The sequence below is a fragment of the Paramormyrops kingsleyae genome, chromosome 8 (assembly GCF_048594095.1).
Source record: "Paramormyrops kingsleyae isolate MSU_618 chromosome 8, PKINGS_0.4, whole genome shotgun sequence".
Lineage (NCBI taxonomy): Eukaryota > Metazoa > Chordata > Actinopteri > Osteoglossiformes > Mormyridae > Paramormyrops > Paramormyrops kingsleyae.
In genome coordinates this window covers 7,907,210-7,928,934 of record NC_132804.1, presented here as the reverse complement: position 1 = coordinate 7,928,934, position 21,725 = coordinate 7,907,210, and the positions used below count along the sequence as shown (strand labels likewise).

Here is a 21,725-nt window from a genome sequence, read left to right as displayed (position 1 = left end):
TGTCGGCCTGCTATCGATATTTTTATGAGAATGCAAAGTATTGCTCATGCTGGTAACAAAAAATGGAAATTGTTTAGGGAGTCGTTTAGGAGACTAATTTACTTAAACATGTTAAGTATTGTTCATTATAATCTTGGATCTCTGGACAATAATCAAGGATTCTTTCTGGATCATATAGAAAAATTTCATTCACGTAGTTATAGGTCGGCTTTTTATTTTTTATATAACTGGCTTTCACTTCCACTGTTAGCTCACAAAAGACACGAGGTCATCGAAAAGGTTATAAAAAGTAGCTAATCATTTGAAAATCTTTAAAATTGAGCAAGTGTATTATTAAAACAGGAGACAAATTTTTGGTTGCCTTTTTTCATTTATTAGTTTTACAATTTTGAAAAATAAAAATTAGAAAAAACACAAGGCGAAAGAATATGTACAATCTTTTAAGTGGTCTGATGTTTGCCTGAGTTCTGTCTCTCACTTTGATCTAATTCTTTCACCAAGAGAGAAGAAAAAGTTACAAGCTATGTTTAATTAAAAAAAAAAACATAAAAAGCTTTCCTTTGCCTCAGTGATTACATCTGTAACATAAAAGAAGTTACATACATGAATATGTTTGGAAGTAGAATCATTCAAGTATAAAATTCACACCACTAGAGATCATTTTTCTTTTTGTTTACAATCCATCACCTTTAAGCTATTGTTTTTTGTTTTTTTTTACATTGCAAATTGGTTTATTTGTTCACATTCTAGTTCTCAGTCGTGCAAACGTGAAAATGGCCCAGGATGCTTTGCAAGGAGTACCATAGATATAAAATTTTGGAATAGGGAATGGAACTGAAGTGCTCAGTTATGGGGAGATTCATGTTATCAAAGTGATGCTGTCTATTGTACCTGATTTCAATGTCAGATAAAGAAACGGGTTTAAAAGGTTCAAATACTAAGGGTGATAAAGAGTAATAAACTTAAATTAAAAATAAAACTCATGACAAATTTTTGTGACCTTGATTTTTTTTAAATTAGGGGAAGCAGAAATATATCCAATAATACCGTAAAATCAAGATAAATACAAAATGGTATTTAAAAATTAGTTAAAAGTGAAACACTGTACTGATATGATCACCTGACCATTTCTCAATGTAACACAGTTTTAAAACTATGCATAATTCAGAGCAGAATTTGTTGTCACAACACAACTTGAGTGTTTATTTTGGAATTTCATGACAGATCTTTTGAGCTTCTTTGGTGATGCTAATGACTTATCCAAACACTGAAAAAGTAGTGGCAATGTTCTCAGGCCTCCGTGCTAATAAAACAATTAAAACAAAACTCATAATTAGGGAACACATTTTATCAAGTGGCATAAATGGCTACTTTGTAAGATGTATATTTTAATTAAAGCAGGTGACTACAAAGAAATTTTTAATATTGTATGTTAAGATTTTGGTGGTCCCTCTTTCAGTTGTTAATTTTGTAAACTATCATATGTTTTAACTGACAGCAACTTTGGCCAGACACTTGTCTGCACTGCTACTTTCATCCCTTCATATTTACTGCTACCTCTAGGGTGAGTCCTCTTCCATACAAAGATCACATATGCAAAACATTGGACTTGTGCAGATGTAGATCTATTGCTAATTTGAGGTTAGTGAGACATATAATAATTAGTAAACAGTATTAGTAAATTCCTTGTCACCCTTCCCCAGATGTTAATACAATTTCAGCATTGATAGTTACTGTGGGAGCTTTAGAGTGGAACAGACTTTGGATCTGGTCATGTTGAGCACACTTGTGGTCAGAACATCGCATTGTCTATTTGGGCATGCTAACAACTCATGGGAGTTTTACGTACACAAAAATGTTCTGTGGGTGGAATGAAAGATGATTGGTTCAGAGGGATAACCAATCAGATTGTAGAGGAGGTGGGTCCAAGCAACTAAAGGAGGCGGGCCAACCAATTAAAACCAAGTAAAACTCCCACAAGCATGCTAACAGCTAACTGCTCCAGTTCTTTCACTTAATTTATTGTCTCTTTACCTGCAGGAGGTGTTAAATTCAGGATGCATTATGTTCTGTCTCACCCCTCTTTCAGTGAAAATACACTGCCCCTTGTTGTGAACCCATGAACAGGTGCCAACCCCTATTCCATGCTGATCCCCCCTGGCAAGGCTTCAGCAGGTGGGATGCAGTGGGGGGAGGGAGGAACAGTGCCCTTAAATCTCTGGTCTCCATCAACATATCTCCCCCCTCTTTTCCTATAGTCCCCGTTACCCATCACCCCTCAGAGTCTGGTATCCGGAAACTTGAACACAGGAGCCAGCTACACAAAGGAAAACATGTGGGTTAAAATAGGGAACCTGTCAGGGTCGAATCATCCCCCCCCCCCCCCCGCCCCAGGAAATGCAGCCTTTGCTCTGAGGTTTTAACAAAATATAGACTAAGGTCAAAGGAGGCCACTTACAAGCACACACACAGAAAACAGGAAGTGCTTTTGTGGACATGAACTCATCAGCTCATCAGATGTGACATGTGAGATGTATGCGATGAAGGCAAAAGAAATTATTTCAGGTTAAAACCCAATAAATAGACACGATATGCAGAATAATGACAATGTATATTTTTGGAACTAGGGAAGTTTGATGACTGGAAAAGAAAATGGGCAGTTGTTTGGATTTCCTGTTCTCAAAAGCTACTTGAAACTGATGCTTTTCTTTTCATCCTTGCCACCATGAAAGCTTAGCTTGACAAAGACTTCTTAGAGCTTTGCAGTTTTCACGATTTACAGAAACTGTTCACGTCCACAGAGATCAAAAGTATTGCAAATGGCAACTCAAGGTTCACCTTCATTGCTTTTAATTAAAAGTGTGTGAATTTCTCTTCGCTCAAATAGAAGTAAAAGTTTTAACTGAATCCCACGCAAATCCAGCGAACCAAAGCTAAGTGAACATTCTTAGTTACCTCTGAAGTGAACTTTTGACAGACAGATCCTGAGTCACAGCCAAAGAGAGCAGATAAAACTTAAGGAGCCTGGACAGAATCTTGGAAGGTAAGTGGATGAAAACTCGCCACCTGGACATCAGAAGGTTAAGATCCACAATCAAAAATCAAAGCTGTTTGGGGTCTTCAGAGTCCAAACCGCCTGGTCTTCTTTGTGCTTTCTTGTTTATTTTAAACTGGATGCATCAAATAACATTCATAATCATCTGCTTATGGAGACTAAGATGTTTTTTTTTTTTAGCTTGCGAGAGCCGTAGGAAGAAGCTGCACTCAGCATAACATGCGGTTTCTGTCACTCCTGCAGTAAATAAGATGCTAAACCTTGTTTAAGATAGTGGACATTCCATGATAAGCATAACACTTTGGGAAGAAACATTAGCACTGAAGTTAATCTAATGTTTATAAAAAACTAAAGGTCCAATCCAGTTCTTGGGGACCCACAGCTGGTCCATGTTTTTGCTCCTTCCGAGTCTACATGTTTGCTCTCTACAGGGAGCTGAGAGGGAGCAAAAACGTGGACAGTCTGTCGGTCCCTGAGGACCGGATTGGGAATTATTGTCTTAGACTATAGCTCAGAAATGTTCGACACGGGTTTGTTGTGCCTCTTGTGTGAATTTTTATGGTTCAGCAGCAGTTAAGCTCTAAATGAAGTCTCATCACAGTGGAACGTGCTCCAATAAGGAAGGAAGCAAAACCAAGAGCGAGTCCTTAAAAACGTTCCAACACTGGAGGAAGAGCAAGAACAGAGCGTAAAGCAAGGTCCGACAGGCTACCTGTCACTACAAGACGGAGAGGACCAATCAGAAAAAGGGAAATCTGCTGCTTTGGTATCTAAACATTCACAGTAGAAATGAAAGCTACACTCTAGAGCTGAGCACACAGAGCAAGTCTCAGTTCCAGTGTCCAAATGGCGTGAGACGTTGCATGAGTGCGGAACATCAGCTTTCTGATATCGAGTAAGAATTTCCAATGTGCTACTTGTACAAAAGGCAAGAAAAAGGTTCCAGCGTCTTGATTTCTTGTTCTAAAATGGGGTGTCATGTCCACAACTACGAAGCACCACCAGGAAATCTGCAACCAATCATGTGACGAAATTCATTCAAAAACTGTTTTTTTTTTTTCTTTTTCAAATTGGAGTGCCCAAATAATAATGGGAGGGGTAGTTTAAAGGGGGCGGAGCTTCTGTTAGCAAAATCCAGATTATTGCCAAGGATTTCTTCAGTGATGCGCTCTGTGTACAGAAGTGCCAATGAAGCGGGTTAGCATGAGCTCAGCTGGAGGTTTGGAGAAGGTCATCCGAGGGTGGGAGGGGTCACAGTGAAAGGAGGTGGGGCGAGGAGCAGAATCTGAGGCTTTCAGAATATGGTGGTCTCATACTTGGTGCTGGGGGTGGGCTTGCTTGGGTCCTGCTGCTCAGTCAGCCATGTGCCACTGCCCAAGGACTGTGTTTCCGCTGCCTTGTCTACGTGGTCCATCTGGGGGAGGGGGGGTTGGGATGAGGGGGTGGGGAAGGGGGGGGAGGGGAGAGTAGGACATCAGAGTCGAGGATGGACAGTTGGTGGCCATCGCAAGTATCCTCATTACTTCCACATGCGATGCAGCAGCACAAATGTTCCATGTGTTCAATTGTAGTGGAAGTCACATCTGATTGGATGATGGTGATAACTTGCTTTCCTGCCCGATCAATCAGATTGCAGGAAGATTGCAAGTCACTTCAAGGCTGTTGCTGGGAGATTTCCACACATCTCAGGGAAAATCCACTAAAAGTTAGGCTTGACAGAGACATAGGAATTCAACACTCATTCACTGAGTCAGGAAATTATGATTGTAGGAATTATTTAACATTTTTTGTAAGTTTCTCATACCTAAAGGCCTCCAGTATAAACAACGGCCAGCCATCTCCACACGGAAGATTCTCAGCTCAGAACAAGCCCAGAATTATCAATTTCCATGATGCTGTAACCCTCTGAACCTTGGAAATCGTGATGTTGCTGGATTTGTCCACTCTTGATTTATACAAATCCATATTGCGCTTTTTATGTGGAACTGAACCTCAGAGAAAGAAACAGCTTTACTATGCATATATACATAAGATATATTTTAGTTTGATGTTTGCAACCGGAACCAGTCCTAACCAATATGGCGCCCTAGGCGAGCATCACCACCGGCGCCCCCTATCTGAGGCAAAGTAAAATTGACTGGCAGGTCAGCGCCCCCTCAGAAGTTGGTGCCCTAGGCCTATGTCGCTGGCGCGGCCCTGTTCGCGACATAAAAGACTGGACAAAGGCACTTTGGGTTCGGCCAGAAGGAGGTGTTTCTCCACGTGTTTTCCTTGAATAACTGTAGACATGGGTGCGGGGGCGAGGTGGGAGGTGGCCGAGGGCGGTGTAAGCGTTCAGAAAGCAGACAAGCAAGAAGTTAGTGCCAGAGGAGAAAGGGGGACCGACAGAGGACAGGAGAGGAAGCAGGGCACCAGACAGAGACGACCATCTGGACTCAAAGTAACTGAGAGAACATTCCGGAAGCAACACTTCACTCCTGTGGCAAGCGAGGCTGTCTGAGGCAGCCAAACATAGCAGACAGCCCCAAGAAATGCAGACACAAAGCACAGCCCGGAACAACGCTGGGCGCCAAGACAGACAAAAACAGGAGATGGCGCTCTTTACTGTAAGAGAATATACACAAAAGGAAGAAGACTGAAAAAAGAACCAAGGTAAAGAAGGGCAGCTTCTTAACAGAGGACATCAATAGGGGATAAAAGAGAGCATGAGGATGTGGGTAATCTTGGTTATAATCGGACATGCTGGAGCAATCCAACATCAAGGAGTCTTGACCAAAGAAAAACAGAGAAGGAAACACAAAAAAATGATGATGTGGAAAAGGAAAAAGATGGAGGTCAAAGCAATGAGAGGGTGAATGGTGAAGGAGCAACAGGAGGAGAAGAAGCCAGACCTGCTCTCCGGGACTGACGGCCCGCAGCGGGAGATGAGAGGGCCGATGGGTAGTACAGGTGTGACAGTGACAGCAGTGGCTCTCTAGCAGCAAAGGATCCTGGGAGAGAAACAAATTGGAGGGAAGGATCCCGAGGTAAAGAGACAGAGATAGCTAATTTACTAACCTGTGATGTCAGAGGGTGTGCTGAGGTATGATTGGACATCGGCTGCACAATGCACTGCCATTCATTCATTAAACAATGTTACATTCAGTTCACTCAGCACGACTGTATTACACCCTCTCCTGGTTAGTGACTGAGTTCCAATCCAATGACCAGGACATTAAACAAAAAGGTCGCTAAATGAAACGTAGTATCATGGTAGGTTAAGCGTGGCCGCGACTGTCTCATTCAGATAAAGCTCTCATACAGCTACACAAGAGTTACTCTCACTCTGCTGTGCGTTGTAGTCAGGCATACTAAATTTGGTCATAAATGCGCACATTGGTTGGAATCAAATTTTATAACAATGTCATATTTGCAAACGGTCACTAACTGAGGTACTCACTAAACCAAGAGAGGGCTCTAGGGTGTCACATATGACACACAAATGCACATTCCCATCTATTGGTCTATTGTCTCACTAGAACATTCCATCTAATAAGTTGGGCTAATTAACTATTAAGGACTCAGCAAACTACAGGTCCCAGTTGGATTGCTGGACAACTTTTTCGTTTAATATCATGAGCAGGTAGAATAAGCAGCTTTAACATCTTTACAGTCACCTCTTCGGCATCGACATTCAGAAAGGATTCAGGAGCAGAAGAGCTCATGCGTTTGAAAGCGTTAAATTCAATTGAAAAGATGTCCCTTCCTTGCTACATGTGTAATGCTCCACAGCTGAGGAACATTTTGCAGAAACTGTTCATCTACTGAGGATCGTCCACTCCTGACCCACTGGGAGTCCGCCGAGCTTCCTGAGAATATCCTAATTCATGCACTTTCGGCCTAGATAGCAAGATCCGTTTTAGACAATTGGGTCAGCCGTTCATGGAAAGATACCCAGGAAGTACAAGTAAAAAAAAAAACACTACACACCCTCGTAATCACACAGTGTAAAGGGTGACATAGGCAGCGAATAGCAAGAGTGTGTGAGAGCGAGAGGAAAGGAGAGACGGCAGACAGAGAAACAGACACTTAGCTGAATGCACACCAGGTACCGTTCACTAACTGTGTGGAAAAAATAGTGAACATACTCTTGTGTGGGTAGGATATGCACAGGCTCACATGTAAAAGTGACTGTTCATATCAGATGCAGTTGCCCTTAGCAACCTTCAGGTGGCACCAATGTTGCACTAAACTTAGAATTCCTAGAATTTCTGTGTTGATTTGGGTGAGACAAATATCTTTGTGGCCAAAAGCATTAAAGAAAACACTTCTTTGCATGTTGAATGAGCATTCATAAGCACATGTCTATAACATGACCTCACGCGGAGGTAGAATCTGCAGATTCGTATTCTATCGGAATATTTTACATCTCTCAATTTACATTTTTTGATTTCTAATTTCTCAAACCTGTCAACACATATTTAAACTAGTTTAGTAGGACAAGGTGAAAAGAAAAAGGTAAAAAGTAAATGGCATTTCCTTTGTTGTGCATCTCTGTGGTTTTGCCTAAGCCTTAACAGATCCTGAAACCACGTCAGTACTTACACTGTTTAATAAATAAAATTACCTTTTTGTGAGTTTAAAATGAGTAAATTGCCCCCAACATTTGATGCTAGTTTATCATCTCCTAGGTACAGAAATATTCAGAGTCACAACTTCCAGCTTAGTGAAGCCATTTGCCGACAAAGACATCTGTAAACAGAGATTAAACTGAACATCTCATGATTAAAGGATCCGATGAGCTTAGCATTCTTGCCACTGAGGTAGACCTTCCATCCTGTCACCTCATATTCCATCAGGAAAGTCCTGATTTCTCTTGACCGGATCATAAACATTCATAAAACCTGCTCCCAAATACTAGCGTCAGCATTTTATAGTGAACTGCTGTCGCTGCAGAGCAAAGACAATGACTGATATCAGGACTGTGTAAAGACGTGTACATTACATTCACAAGGGTGTCTGTGTGCGCATTCAGAGTGTGTGTGTGTGTGTGGTCATGCATATTTGTCATGTCATGTGTAAGTGTCCCCACAATGTGATAAAAATCTGTTTTCTCAGTCTCCACAAGGAAAAAAATCAATTTTATAAAAGTCTCTGACTGCAATCAAAAAATTAACATGCCAGAAGTCTTGAATCTTCTTTGGTTACTTATGGTTAAGGGTAGGACTCGGTGGCAGTTAAGGTTGTTATTACTGGTATTAGGGTTTTTCCCATAGACATGAATGGACGGTCCCCATAAAGATATGTATGCATATGTGCGTGTCTGTGTGTGCGTGTTCAGGGGTCACCACTCACCGGCGACTTCCGGGAGCTACTCCTGGGCTTTGGCATGGACTGGCTGGACCGGGTCTCTATGAGGTCCGATGATGATGTCGCCGGGATCCGGTGCTGCTGCGATCTCTGGGCCTTGAGCGCCAGCTGATAGGCCACTTCGAATGCCTGTCCCAGCGTCAGGATCACCTCATAGGTCAGGCTCTGTGTGAAGAGGCCTCTGGTCAGTGGTGTGTGTCATTGGGAGGTGGAGTAAAGACAGGGACTACCCTGAGAAAGCATGTTATCACAAAAAAAAGGTGAACTTAGGTGGCACAAGGACTAAGGGATTTATGATGAAGGAGACTGATGAACAGGACATGAATTTATGATGAACAGGACATGAATTACTTCAGTCCCATGAATTAATGATGAACAGGACATCCAAGGCACAAAACAGATCATCCAAGGGACAAAACAAGGCATCAATGCGGCAAAACGAGGCATCAATGGCAATTATTAGCATACAGTCAAGCAATAACGGTGCAGAAAATGGAATTTCTGGGTATAAGATGAAATAGTGCACATACGAAACAGAACAAAACATCCATATTTGTTTTTGCCTTTCATACGGCACTACTGGATTGTATCCTTTGAGTTGTTTGTTCTTATAACATTTGCCTGTTTGTTTGACCATTTACACTGCCTTTTCGTTTCATTTAACACTGAGTTTTGATTATATTGGTTTTTGTTTCATTTTTTTAATAGTTTAGTTTAATAGATTTATTGATTGATTGATTGATGAGGCAATATAAGGGGGGCAAATGAGGCAGTAATGGGGAAGAATAGGGCATCTATGGCTGTGGGGTAAAAAATGTATCCATGGCGCAAAACCAGGTATGCACTGGGAACTGTCCTCATCCAGTGCTGCCCTAGTATCAACTCTTGTTTTTAAAATACTAATATAGCATTTCTTTTGGCATCAGCAGGAGCTTGTAGTTCTCCCTGGTGAGGGACCAGCGGTGCTCACCACATCCACTGTGCTGAAGACATGACAGAAGTGGTGGCCACTCTGCAGGTCCTTGGTGATGTAGGCGAAGGTGCACAGGTCGTCGGGGTCCTGGGCCGCACAGGAGATGTTCCGGATCTCATGCTCCGTGATTATGCTCTGCCAAGGAAGAGATACGTTCATTCGCTAGCTCAAAGGTGTACAGACACTCTTACTACTCATTTAATTCATGCTCCTGCAGTCGTGGCTGCCTTCACAGTTTGCGATTGGCCCTTTAGGGGTTCATCCACAACCATGTTGTCATAAATGTAACTCTGAATCCCAATCAGACCCTATGCCTGTCACACCAGGCACCATATCCATTCATCTCAAGTAGGAGATACACAGATAGATAACTGCCTCTGATTAGCCAGACAGATAGATAACTGCCTCTGATTTTCTTTGATACTGTAAAAAAACATTCTGGGAAAAAAAAGAGTCGGTGGATTGTAACACTTTTCGTCTTGGGACTACTTTGGGTGATATTTTTAGACCATTTAAACCAATATGAATGACCAGGGGTGCGTTTTCCAATAATGATGACTCAGTGTCTTACGAAGACTCTAAAGATATATCTTACGAAAGGTATTTCTTTTCCTACGTCTGATTCCCAAACAATCTGTTAAGAGATTGCTTAAGAGAGAACTGCTTCAGAGTGACTTTAAAATGTGCCAGAACACCTGTTGACATCGACAAGAATTGATTATTCCTTCCACGCAGCAACTGCTTGACTGCCACGTGAGAGAAAGTGGTGTTCTTTATAAATACAACACTGCAGGAATCCTTTGAATTTTTGGAGAACTGGAGAGAAGCTAAAAATAAAATATAAAATTACCAAATTGTATAATCTAACCATAAATATGATTTTCGCCAATTGGGTGCAGGAACCCGCCACCCCAGTTTGTAGTATCACCAGTTTATTTTTCTTTGTCATATAAAACACCTGCATGCACCAATATGTGTGCATGTCATTGATATTTGGACAAGCAATGGTGAAATTGGGATGAGCTATGTGCTTCAGTATTGACTATTAAGGACTATTCCAGGGAAATATATTTCAGAAATATGGAAAAGAACCTGCAGTGTCGACTATCATCAACTGCATGATGTACTGTGACATGTGGCGCGTTTAGAGAGGCGTGTGCATTCATTCCAAAGGTGTCGGAAATAGGGGAAAAGCGTCCACTCCAATATTGGCACAACCCCCCATTCCTTCCTTCCTTCCCTCCCAATTAATAAATAAATACATAATCAACAGTGCATTCCTTATCTTTCATTATGAATCCACGTGTTACTGAGGCCAATTCGCTACGCACTCGAAGCGCAAGGAGAAAACCTAACAAAGACTGTAGTCATGTATCAGACAAAATCATTTTATGATATGGATCAGTTATTTTTTAGTTAAGTGTTGTTTGGTTATGAAACTGTACCTTTAACAATGTTAGTCTTAATATAAATGAGCAGTATGAGCCAACAACAGCAACAAGAGATGGCTAATAGGGGCTCAGACCAAACTTCTGAAAGAATATCTTACGGGAGATACAGTTAACTAAGAACATTAGAGCATTAGAGCTTATGAATTACGGAGCGTTAAGAAGGTTTCAGGAAACGCACCCCAAAGCCGTTTATGTTACTTGCATTTTCCACTCTGGATGTGACAAATGACAAAACTAAAGTAACACGTTTTCAACAATTCATTATTTCCTCCTGTTTTTTCTGTCAGCAAGTTGACCACATAAGTATGGAAAGCACATGTAAGATCAGGGCTATGTAATGATTCAGCCATAGGATTTTGAATCCCAGGAGGAAGAACCACACAGCTGCCATATTGCATAAGAGCCACAGAGCTGAGGGAAAGCCCTCAGCAGACTTGGAGAACATCAAAGGAAGGGCGACCAGACATCCCAGTTTGCCCGGGACAGTCCCAATTTCAAGCTATGTGTCCCAAGAAATAATTGAACAATGTGTCCCAGTTTTGAAATACTGCCCAACTAAAAAAGTTTTTAATGGCAACAGACATAACTCAGCCAACGCACACATCAAACCACGGATCACACGAAGGAAAAGCCGCACCCTCTATTGCCTCGTACGGCTGCCAATAAAGGCCGTCAGCCACAATTGGTCATTTATACTCCCAAGCGGTGTGGGTATGGCCTGAAGGCATTCCCATCTGCCAAGAAAAAATATGAGGATGAGGAAAATACAGAGATGAGGACAGTAATCCGTGCCATGGACCTGTCAAATTAACCACGCACAAGAGAAAATGCCTTTTCAGTCAGGGGCTGCGGCAAGTGTTCTATTCTCTCAAACCAATACCATGATAGTGCATGTTTATGCACTATTAACTGCACTGTGTTTGTCCGTAGTATATTATTATGCACTATTAAATGCATTGAGCTTGTCCATAGTGAATGTTTATGCACTATCAAATGCAGTGAGTTTGTCCATAGTAAATGTTTATGCAGTGTTTCTCGGAAAAGCAACATATGCATGTTTTTGCATTTATTTGCGTTAATGATTTTTCCTCTGATCCTTCTCTGTTGATGTCAGACATATAAAAGAATATCTGGCCTCCCTAATCAAGGGGCATCCAAACAGCTGCTCATACTTGCTTATTAGCAGATAAACCACAAAGCTGGCTTGGAAACACCAACAATGAAACCACATAGCTGCGCATATGAGCACTTACTCAGAAAAAGCGCACAGCTGTGCATATGAGCACTTACTCAGAAAAAGCACACAGCTGTGCAAATGAGCACTTACTCAGAAAAAGCACACAGCTGCACTATTGGCATTTTAGCCAACGGAGGAGCAACAGAGCAGGCCTGAATCACATCATGCAAGACCAACATCTCCCACCCTTCAGCTGAATTACCCCCCATACGGAAAAACCCGGGGGCATGTCTCCCACCTTAGTGGCTGCATCAATGAACGTGACCCCCTTGTAGGTGATGGAGAGGACAATGGTGGGGACCTTCCTCTTCTGTTCAGCAGTCTTCTGAGGAGAGACAAGGAGCAGAAAATGGTCAGAGGAGTCAGAGAAGCAGAGACGTGGCAGAGGAATTCAGGTTCTAATGAATAATTTGGTGCTATTAAAAGCTTAAAAAAATGTTATGAATCATGGCGAAACACCCAGCAGGCAAGGTGTGATACGGCCAGCTTTTGCCAGTCACCCATATGCTAGGAAATGCAACACAAAAACACAGATCTTATTCATTTTATTACTTACTAAAGCAAGATAATTGCTTGGTGTAGATTCACAGCATCATAAATATGACCAACAGAAAATGAAAGGACACAATTTCATTATAATTGTTCTTTAAGTGCAAAGCCATCATTTCATTATTGCTAAATGTTGTTTCCGGTCCTCACTTTTCGACAGCTTGATCTTCGGTCATATAGCAGGCATTTATTAGGAAGGAGCTGTATTGCTGCAAAGGCTGTGGAGCATGAAGATAAGACCTACCCTCATTTTGGCACAGGCTTCCTGGGTGGATTCAATGCCTCTCAGCTCCTTAATGACCATCGACCCCAAGTACTAGACAGAAAAAAAACCAACAGAGATCAGCAGATAGTGGTCGAGATGTTCTTTGAGATCTTCATTCTAAAAGAACATTCCCGCGAAGAAGTGTTTTGGTTTTTTTAAAAATCTTACAGCCACGCAATATAAAATCATCATGAAAAGGACCCTTTTAATGATTCCATTTCCAATGTAATGCATCATAGTAAAAGCTAAAATTTGTATTACTGTGTGACAAAAATGTGAAAACATAAATAATTTCCACGAAGAGCGTCAAGTTAGCCTTGACACGGGGCAAACCATGACAACTACCGCAGAAGTAATGTGAACAGGCAATGAGAAGGTGCCTCGATTTGCTGTTTCTGAGTGAAGTGACTGACGGAGGATCCCTACGCTGGCTTCGTAACCGCAGGCCTCAAAGATGAGCTTCTCGGGCTGGTGGTGCCACCCAGGGGCAGGGGCAAAAGGCGTCGACTGGCTGGGGGGGCGCAGGGTCAGACGGCCTTCTCTCTGTCGCTCGAGCTGCCTGTCAAGCTGCCTGTCCTGGGAGAGACGTAGCGGAAGTGGCCAAGGGTTTAAAGGACACCGGCTTGATGGACGTCTATGACATGCTGTTAAAATCTGTATGCTTTAGGCATAAAGCAAAACTGCCAGTAGGTGGCATAATGGTTAAGGAATACAACCCTGGAGGTCAAATTCCAACCCACTGAGCTACCAGGTCATGCACAATTGTCATTTTTAAATTATTATCCATCCACCCAGCCACCCATCCATACATCCATCTGTCCATCCATCCATCTTTCAATTACTCTTCCAGTAAAAAAGATCCTGCCGTTGTTGTGAATATAATGATTCCCCCCCCCCATTCTGTGACTGCTCCATGCACAGGTCAGAGACTCACATGGGACCGGGGTCTCTCGCTCTGGGAACGCTGGGAGGGGGTCTGCTCCCGGTCGCTCCTCCTCCTCCTGGCCGAGTCGCCCCCGGGAAGCAGGTGGTCCATGGATCGGCTGGCGTAGGAGTCCATGTAGCTGAGGGGGGAGGAGGGTTGGGAGATGAGCTCCTGACACTGGGACGCGGGAGGAAGATGAGACAGACAGGTGTGAGTCACTTCAGGAGTCATCAGCATGGTAAACCCACAATCTTTATCTTAGTTATTTTAAACAACTTTCAGAATATATGCAATAATTTGCTTCATTTGTAAGTCACTTTGGGCAAATGCATCTGCAAAATAAATAAATGTAATCTTCAGAATATATATACAACCATCCATTTTTGATCTGTACCATTATCTCTCATTATTTTGCACATAGGCAAAAAAAAATACCATTAATAAAAGGAAATGACAAGATGAGACACTGAGTCCCGTCCCGAGATGTCAGCACTGTCCTCCAGACGGGCTCTGAGAGCCAAGGTCACGGCCAGTGCTCCTCGGACCCTGAGAGCGGCCGCTTCCGCTGTGTCGGTGAACCCGGTGTAGGTACTGCGTCGGATATTAAGTCCAGAGCCACTGACCCTAATCTGAGAGAGACGGGAAGGCTTGGCGGGAGTCTCCTCATAGGGCAGTTCTGCCAGCGAAGCAATGATGCGTTTCCTGTGGCCAAGCAGATTGATCTTCAGCACCTGGTGGTACAACAGGGACACGTGGGGAGGCATGAATGTACAAACATGTCAACAAGCAGGTAAACATTCATGGGTCCCATGGATACCAACCGGTGATGTATTATTTCTTCAGATCATTATGCATTAATTATTCAGCTCGTTTGTATTTACAAGTCAGTATATGGATTGACCTTTCAGGCACAGTAATCTGATCCCTGGCCGTTCGCCTTTATCTTTCAGGGCGAGCACTTCCCTTAAGCCCACTGGCATGCTGCACTTACATTGATCATCTCCAGCTCCCACAGGTTCTTGACACAGTCCAGGGTGTGGTAGCCGGCAGACAGGAAGTTGGGCAGGTATGCTTGCAAGCCAAGCGTATCCAGCCAGGAAATGAGCGAAGTGCTGCCATCACAACCCAAGGCCTTCACCTGTAGGGGGCGATGCTGAGTCCAACACGTGCATACACGCTCACATGCACACAAATATAGCTTGTAAATACTTAAGTGCTGAGTTGCTAAGTGTCCCTCTTGAGAAAATGACACTCGAATGTGTACATACAGATGTTCAGTGCTAACAGGTCCCTTGAGCAAAATGGTTCATTAAAATGTGAAGCTGCATCAATGTGCATAGCAAAGAAATCGTGCAAAGGTCCAGCCTCTGTAAACAGCACCCATAAGTAGATCATTTTAGGCAATCAGGGCAAAGGCCTAATTATACACAGCACTACACACACCAGCCAATTTGGAGCAGAACTCTCTGGCTGTCATGTCTAGCAGACAGAGGTGGAAATTTCAGGTCCAGAAAGTAAAAATTCAGACCAAGATTTTGCTTCGACTAACTAGTTGAGTATAAAGAATCCACACTCACAGAGCACTCAACTGGCTGACTGAAACAAAATCTTGGTTTGGATTTTTATTTTCTAGACTTCAATTTTCCACTTCTGATAGCAGAACACGGAGTTGTTAAAGAAAGCTTTGTTTGCCGTTCTTATAACAGCTAAAAGAGGGGGCTATGGAGAGAGAGGTTCTGGCCTGAGCAGGGGGGGGACGTTGTATACCTTTGGCAATGACCGTGCTGAGTTCAAGAGCTTCCTCCTGTGGCTTGGGTCTATGATGCCTATCTCCCTAAGGTCCTGGTCCTCCATGACATTGCTGCCCTGCAGTCGCAAAAAATAGCTGTGTGCGTCATGCTCACGCGCAGATATGTGCGGTACGGAGTAACATACAGAGTGGCGTACCGTGCACTGCAAGGGGGCTTCATGCCAGACATGTCATGCAACTGGGCCCTTCGGCAAAATACACAAAATGAGCTACTTAAGGACATCTTCCAGCATTAACATGTAAGACCGTCAGATTGTAATCTAGTTGTAATCAAAATAAACATCGACCATTCTGATATGATTGATATAATAATAATAATAAGAAGAAGAAGAAAACATCAAGCAAACATGAGTGTTATAGAGAGAGAGAGAGAGAGAGAATTGAAAGGTGCTGGAATCATCTCCAATTCCATTCACACCAACACCCCCCAGCTGCTTCCAGGCAGAACCGACGGGCAGCAAATCGATTTGACCAGCAGACCGGCGTAGGGTGAAAAATGGCAGAGTGGCGAAGGAGATGCATTCCGCGTTGACCCGTGGGAACCACAACACTGGTAGCCATGAGCCGCAGGCATCTGCCACAGCGTCCCTGGCAAGACACGTGAGTAACTCCAGCTCGCCTGGTGCCTGCGGATGAACGGCTGTGACACCAAAGTCAGGTGACTGTCAGGGGCGGGGCAAAGTCAGGTGACTGTCAGGGGCGGGGCAAAGTCAGGTGACTGTCAGGGGTGGGGCAAAGTCAGGTGACTGGCCCCTTGATTTGCCTGTTGCCCATTATTATTGTTATAAAACAGTCTTTTGTTTTCTCTCATGAAAACAGACCACCCCACATGTTCAGCCCCTGAACACTTGTGTTTAGTACCCCACATGTTCAGCCCCTGAACACTTGTGTTTAGTAGAGGCGGTGCATGTAAAATGGCTGGTATCTTCATTTCCCAGAATTAACTTCCTGCTGGGACATGTGGTACCCAATTCCGTCCCGTGTCGCCACGGTGACCAAAACAAACCAATGCAAGTTCTGGGGCTGTATCCTCATAAATGGAGGCACAAGGAACCCACAGTCTATCTTTTGAAAGATGCACACCTCAAGCTGCAATCTTCCCTGCCCTGGAATACAAAGGGGCGCAGCATGGCATATGGAGTAATGAAATTGTCCCATCGAAGCCTTAGCAATGGGCGATGCAGCATTTTTCCACTCAATTAATCTCCCTTGACTTTGAGCACAAGAAAGGACGCAGTCTGTTCACAATCTCATCACGTGAGGCCCCCTGGTGGGCTACTTCGGTGATTGCCTTGGCTGGCGGAGGAGAAAATTGTAGGAATTATTACCACGGTCACACTTTGATATCACAATTCTCTGAGAAGTAATTTTGTTCTGCACTGATAGAATGACCTCCTTACCCTCTTAAGATGGTAATATTATCTCAAAAGTGTCTGTAAGATAGTGGGGGAGGGAATGTGGACATCAGAGTTAGCCCTTTCAAACACCTATACCCAATTACTAATGATGTAAATTGAAATTCTCGTTCTTCCTTGACCCCCAGCCATACCCCCATACCGTGCCCCCCAATCCTGCACCCGATTTGCACCCTTCTCAAGCCCCTCCCATTTTCTTTTCCTGTCACCCTTGCACTAAGGCCAGAATGGCTGCCATTTGTCTTGGTTGCCTTGGTTCTATAAAATCTGTAAACTGAATAAAGTCCCTGTTCCACGCATGTCGGTGAACTGAAAAATCGCACAAACAGTCACAAAAGGCATCAGTGTCATTCATCGACGCTGCTGGGGCTTCCTAAGTGTCAACAAGATGGTGGAGGGGTGGGGGGGGGGGTTCCTGATTGCAGGACTGTCTGAGCCATGCAGAAACCTGCAGCACAGCATGAGAGTCCCCCAAAATCAGGCTGGTGGGAGGGACAGGCCAGGTGTGAGTCATTCATCAGCACCCTCTTTTACTGGAGTTTTCCCACCCTAAGACCTAAAAATAACCGTCTCCATATCTGTTGATGATAGTGGATATGCTGGAATCACCCATATCCAGGCCACATCCTGGTTTGTTCTACATTACGTTTGCAAGGGTTGCCATGGGTTACCATTTGGCACCCCCACTCCATTTGTGGGACTTTAATATATGCTGGACTTTTGGGCTACTTAATCTCTTTTTGACTCAGTTCTCTTAATAAATTATGTGAGAGAACAAATAATTAATCAGCTGACCTGGATTCTTGAATGATGCTGCTAGAGGGTCAATGAAAATCTGTCACCATGTTGCTGGACTTTTAAACAAGGAAGTATATCACAAGAAGAGCAGTATAATGAAGAATTTAGTGACCAGTGTCGACACACCACAATGAAATGTGCCCTCTGTATTTAACCCATATGTGACATCGTGACATAGCAGGGGGCAGCTAATTCAGCACCCGGGGAGCAGGGGAGGTACCTCAGAGACGTCTTGCTGGTCGGGGATTCGAACCTGCAATCTTTCAATTACAAGTCTGCTTCCCTAACCATTAAGCACATGAAATATGCGCCGGATAGCTGACGTGAGTGAATACATATATATACAGTATATATATATATATTGTTTTTTCCCCCCTTTACTTTATGCAAATCCTAATTCCATTTATACATATTGTGTAGCTGCTTGTCCTATGCAGCACCATGGGGGTCTGGAGCCTATGGGTGCAAGGCAGGGAATAACCCAGGATGGGGCTCCAACCCACTGCTGGCACACACACAACATTCACAAATCACCTTAGCATGCTTTTGGACTGTAGGGGAGAACTGAAGATCCTGAAGGAAAGTCCACTGCTGCAGGGAGAACATGCATACCCTGCATGTGTGGGACTGTGGCCTGGCTTCTAGAGGTGTGCTTCAGCAGTGCTAACCACTGCACCACCACCTCCCCCAAATTAATACTAAAAGCTGAGTAACCAGTTGGGTGCCAGAAATATGGGACAGAGTTAAGAGTCACTGTATGAGTCAGTGTGGGAGTCTTCATTCTTGAGGAATGCTGAACAGCCTCGTACCAGATTTGGATATGATCATAAGCCTTAAATTTGGCAGAGTGGTGGCTCTGAGGCTAGGGATCTGTGCCAGCAATCAGAAAGTCACTGGTTTGAATCCTCTGAATGCCAGGAGTGACCTACTCTGTTAGGTCCTTGGGCCCCTTGAACTGCAATTGCTTTGTCCTGGGCATGACGTTAATCTACATGCAGCCCTGCAAGCAGGCCCTCCAACTTACAGGTTCAATTTGCGGGTTGGTGGCAGAAATAGGCACTCCAGCCACAAAAAAAACACACACACTGTTCCATCTGGACTAGTGTGGTTCTGAGGTATCACCTGCCGCACGGAGGTACTCAGGTTCTCGTCCCTAAGGTGGTTTGTTGTGTGGGGGGTGCGGCGACGTGCTGTCATCAGTGCGTGGTCTTTACCGTCTTAAATTTGCTAAATCAGCCCACCATTTGACCCCGCCCATGAACACTTAGCCCCACCCCCAAATCATTCTTAGCCCCTCCCCTTCGCTGACACTGTCACAGAGCACCTGTGACCTGGAGGCACCCCCAAGTAACTTCCATCTCCACATCTGTCACTTCTGCCCAACATCCACATTCAGCCTGACATCATCGTGATGAAATAGGGAGAACCTTCCAGTCCAGCATTGCTATTGCTGTCGATATTTTCTCGCCAACATAACCGTATACTAATAAACATTTCCCAGGCACAGCTTACAGCTGTATGTAGGTGGATCTATACATTTCAAATAAAATCAACTGATGTTCAATTGTAATAGGATCACCGTTCAAAAATACCATAATGCAACCCTCAAATTAAACTTTGGCACACTTCAAGTATACGTACTAAGGCAATATGACCAGATGCTCAGTTGCTGTATCAACAATTACTTAACAGACAATGAAACCGAGATAAAAGCTTGTGTGGTGAATCCAGCGAAAGGTTAGATAATAGACCAGGAAAGAGAAGAAGGCTTCACTGTTAGGATTGAGTGTTCCTGCATCCCCTGGATTTTTAGGGCTACATCATCCCATAGACCTGAAGGAAACCAGAGTGAGATTTACTGAGAACCCCCTGCTGCGAGGCTCCCGTTCCAACGGCAACATCACGGACCTCTCATCCCATACCAGAAAAGTGCTGTGCGGGGAGGGAAATAAAACACAGCTTGTAGCAAAAGCCAAAATAATATGCCAGAGCGATTGTAGCAGAAAGGGAGGTTTTTATTTTTTCTTCTAAATTTAAATCTTTAAAATCTTCTTACCTTTGAAAATATTGATTGTCCAACTAAACACCTTCCCTGAGTTTATTCCCCCATTTGAGCTGTAATTGCCTTCTTTGTATATTGAGGATTATCTGTCTAATTAACACCAGGCTCATTCTTTGGGTGAAAGATATCAGCTTGAGAGTCTGAAGGGGCAGGACAGGATTGGGTGATGATGATTGTGCTGGACTGAAACTGATTTTTTTTGTTAAAGAACCTTCATGGTCTGAAAATCAGAATATTTTCAATGTGCGTCTTGAGTCCCCTCAGGCAGGAACTATTCTGCAGTCTTGCTTAGCAGCCTCTGGAAATCCCCCTCACTCAGTGAGTGTGGTGACCTTTAATAGGAAGCTGTGGCCTCAGTCTTGAAGATGTGCATAGCAGATGGATTTTCCAACTCATTTTAGACATAAAACCTCAATGCCACAGGGGGAAAGTGAAATCGGTGGGATTAGCCTAAGGATTCCCTCAGAAAAACTGTTCCCTCAGTAAAACCAGTTGAGTGGTGAATGACTGTGATTCTTTATAGTCAACTGGTTGGTTGAAACAAAATATTGATCTGGATTTTTACTTTGTGGACCTGAACTATCCACCACTGCTTGAAAGATGGTAGTCAGCGCTGGACTGGAATTAAAAATCGGGGGGTTCCCCACAATTGCTGGCCCACATACCCCTTGGCCCGTCGGGAAAATGTCCAGTATGCCAGATGGCCAGCCCAGCCCTGCCAGTAGACTTTGAAACCCACACAAAGCCACCATAGGATTAGCGCTCTGACCACACAGGTTCAGCATTAACAGGTACCCTGCATAATCCTCTCGGTAAACTTTGCGCGCGGTGACCTGCGCTAACAGCCACACGCTGACCATTAGTTTTTTTATGTTTTAAACTGGGAAACCAATCAACACCAAAGTTTCTGAAACCAGTCCTTGGGGGCCCCCAGATGCTCCATGTTTTTGCTCCTTCCCAACTCCCGACAGAACGGAACTGGGGGAGCAAAAACTTGGATCATCTGGTGGTCCCCCGAGGACTGGTTTCAGAAACACTGATCTACACAAACTGTATCAGCTGCACCCACACATGTGGTCTGTGATGCCAGACTTTCCAGAGTTAAGTGAAAACTGCTAGCTGGCTAACCAGTCGCATTCAGTTAAAAACAAAAGTGCAATAAACAAAAACATGATGTGTTATGACAAAGTAACACTTAGGCTACACCTAGAAATAAACACACAAACACGGGCCACTACATCTTAGCGGAGAGATCCAGTGGAAACTGTAGCTGTTCTCTGCTTTGGACAGATTTTCAGTAATGAGATCTTTAAAGAATTTGGCAGCTGCTCCTCAGTCCCAGTAAATCAATTTGATGCACTAGCTGCTGGTTAAAAGTGTCTGATGTTAATTATGTGAACGGCACCGACTCACAGGGTACTGGGTAGAAAATGATGGGTCTGGGATGATTCTAGGCTGGTTAGGTTCTATGCAGGGTAGGTTAATTCCCTTATAGTTAATTCCCAAGGACACAACTTTTTCAGGAGACAAGTTGGAAGGTATGATAAATGAGTATGCCAGGCAGGATGTTAGTAGGGAAATTACTAGAATTACTAGAATTCTTACTAGAAGTACTAGAATTTGAGTCTCGGCCTCTTGTGGGAAGAGAGTAATGAGTGAGGGATGGCGAAAAAGAGAATGGTTAGGGGGATTACAGATGGTAGCTATTGGGACTCACCATGAAACGCAGGTCGTCGAAGCCATTGAGCAGGAATTTGCTCTCGTACTGGGGCAGGCCCACGTGCTCCAGCCAGTCCCCGACGGGCCGGTCCAGGCCGCGCACACCGGTGCCCCCTG

General features: G+C 43.8%; 1 protein-coding gene across 6 annotated transcripts in view; it reads right to left on the bottom strand.

Annotated features, from left to right (window-relative positions):
• Positions 1–350: 350 nt before the first annotated feature.
• The window catches only part of LOC111858616 (ankyrin repeat and SAM domain-containing protein 1A-like), a 40,512-nt gene continuing 19,137 nt past the window's right edge, over positions 351–21,725 (bottom strand). For 3 of the 6 annotated variants that reach the window (XM_023840541.2, XM_023840544.2, XM_072715110.1), the window contains 12 exons: positions 21,607–21,722; positions 15,572–15,670; positions 14,796–14,942; positions 14,428–14,535; positions 13,814–13,981; positions 13,306–13,455; positions 12,859–12,930; positions 12,304–12,390; positions 9,375–9,512; positions 8,390–8,569; positions 5,947–6,045; positions 351–4,469 (listed from right to left, as the gene is read on the bottom strand). In XM_023840541.2, the coding sequence (XP_023696309.1) occupies positions 4,350–4,469; positions 5,947–6,045; positions 8,390–8,569; positions 9,375–9,512; positions 12,304–12,390; positions 12,859–12,930; positions 13,306–13,455; positions 13,814–13,981; positions 14,428–14,535; positions 14,796–14,942; positions 15,572–15,670; positions 21,607–21,722 (1,484 nt within the window). In that variant the 3' untranslated portion in view covers positions 351–4,349. The remainder of the gene's footprint in view (positions 4,470–5,946; positions 6,046–8,389; positions 8,570–9,374; positions 9,513–12,303; positions 12,391–12,858; positions 12,931–13,305; positions 13,456–13,813; positions 13,982–14,427; positions 14,536–14,795; positions 14,943–15,571; positions 15,671–21,606; positions 21,723–21,725) is intronic. The other 3 variants (XM_023840546.2, XM_023840548.2, XM_023840545.2) reach the window with 2 other exon arrangements.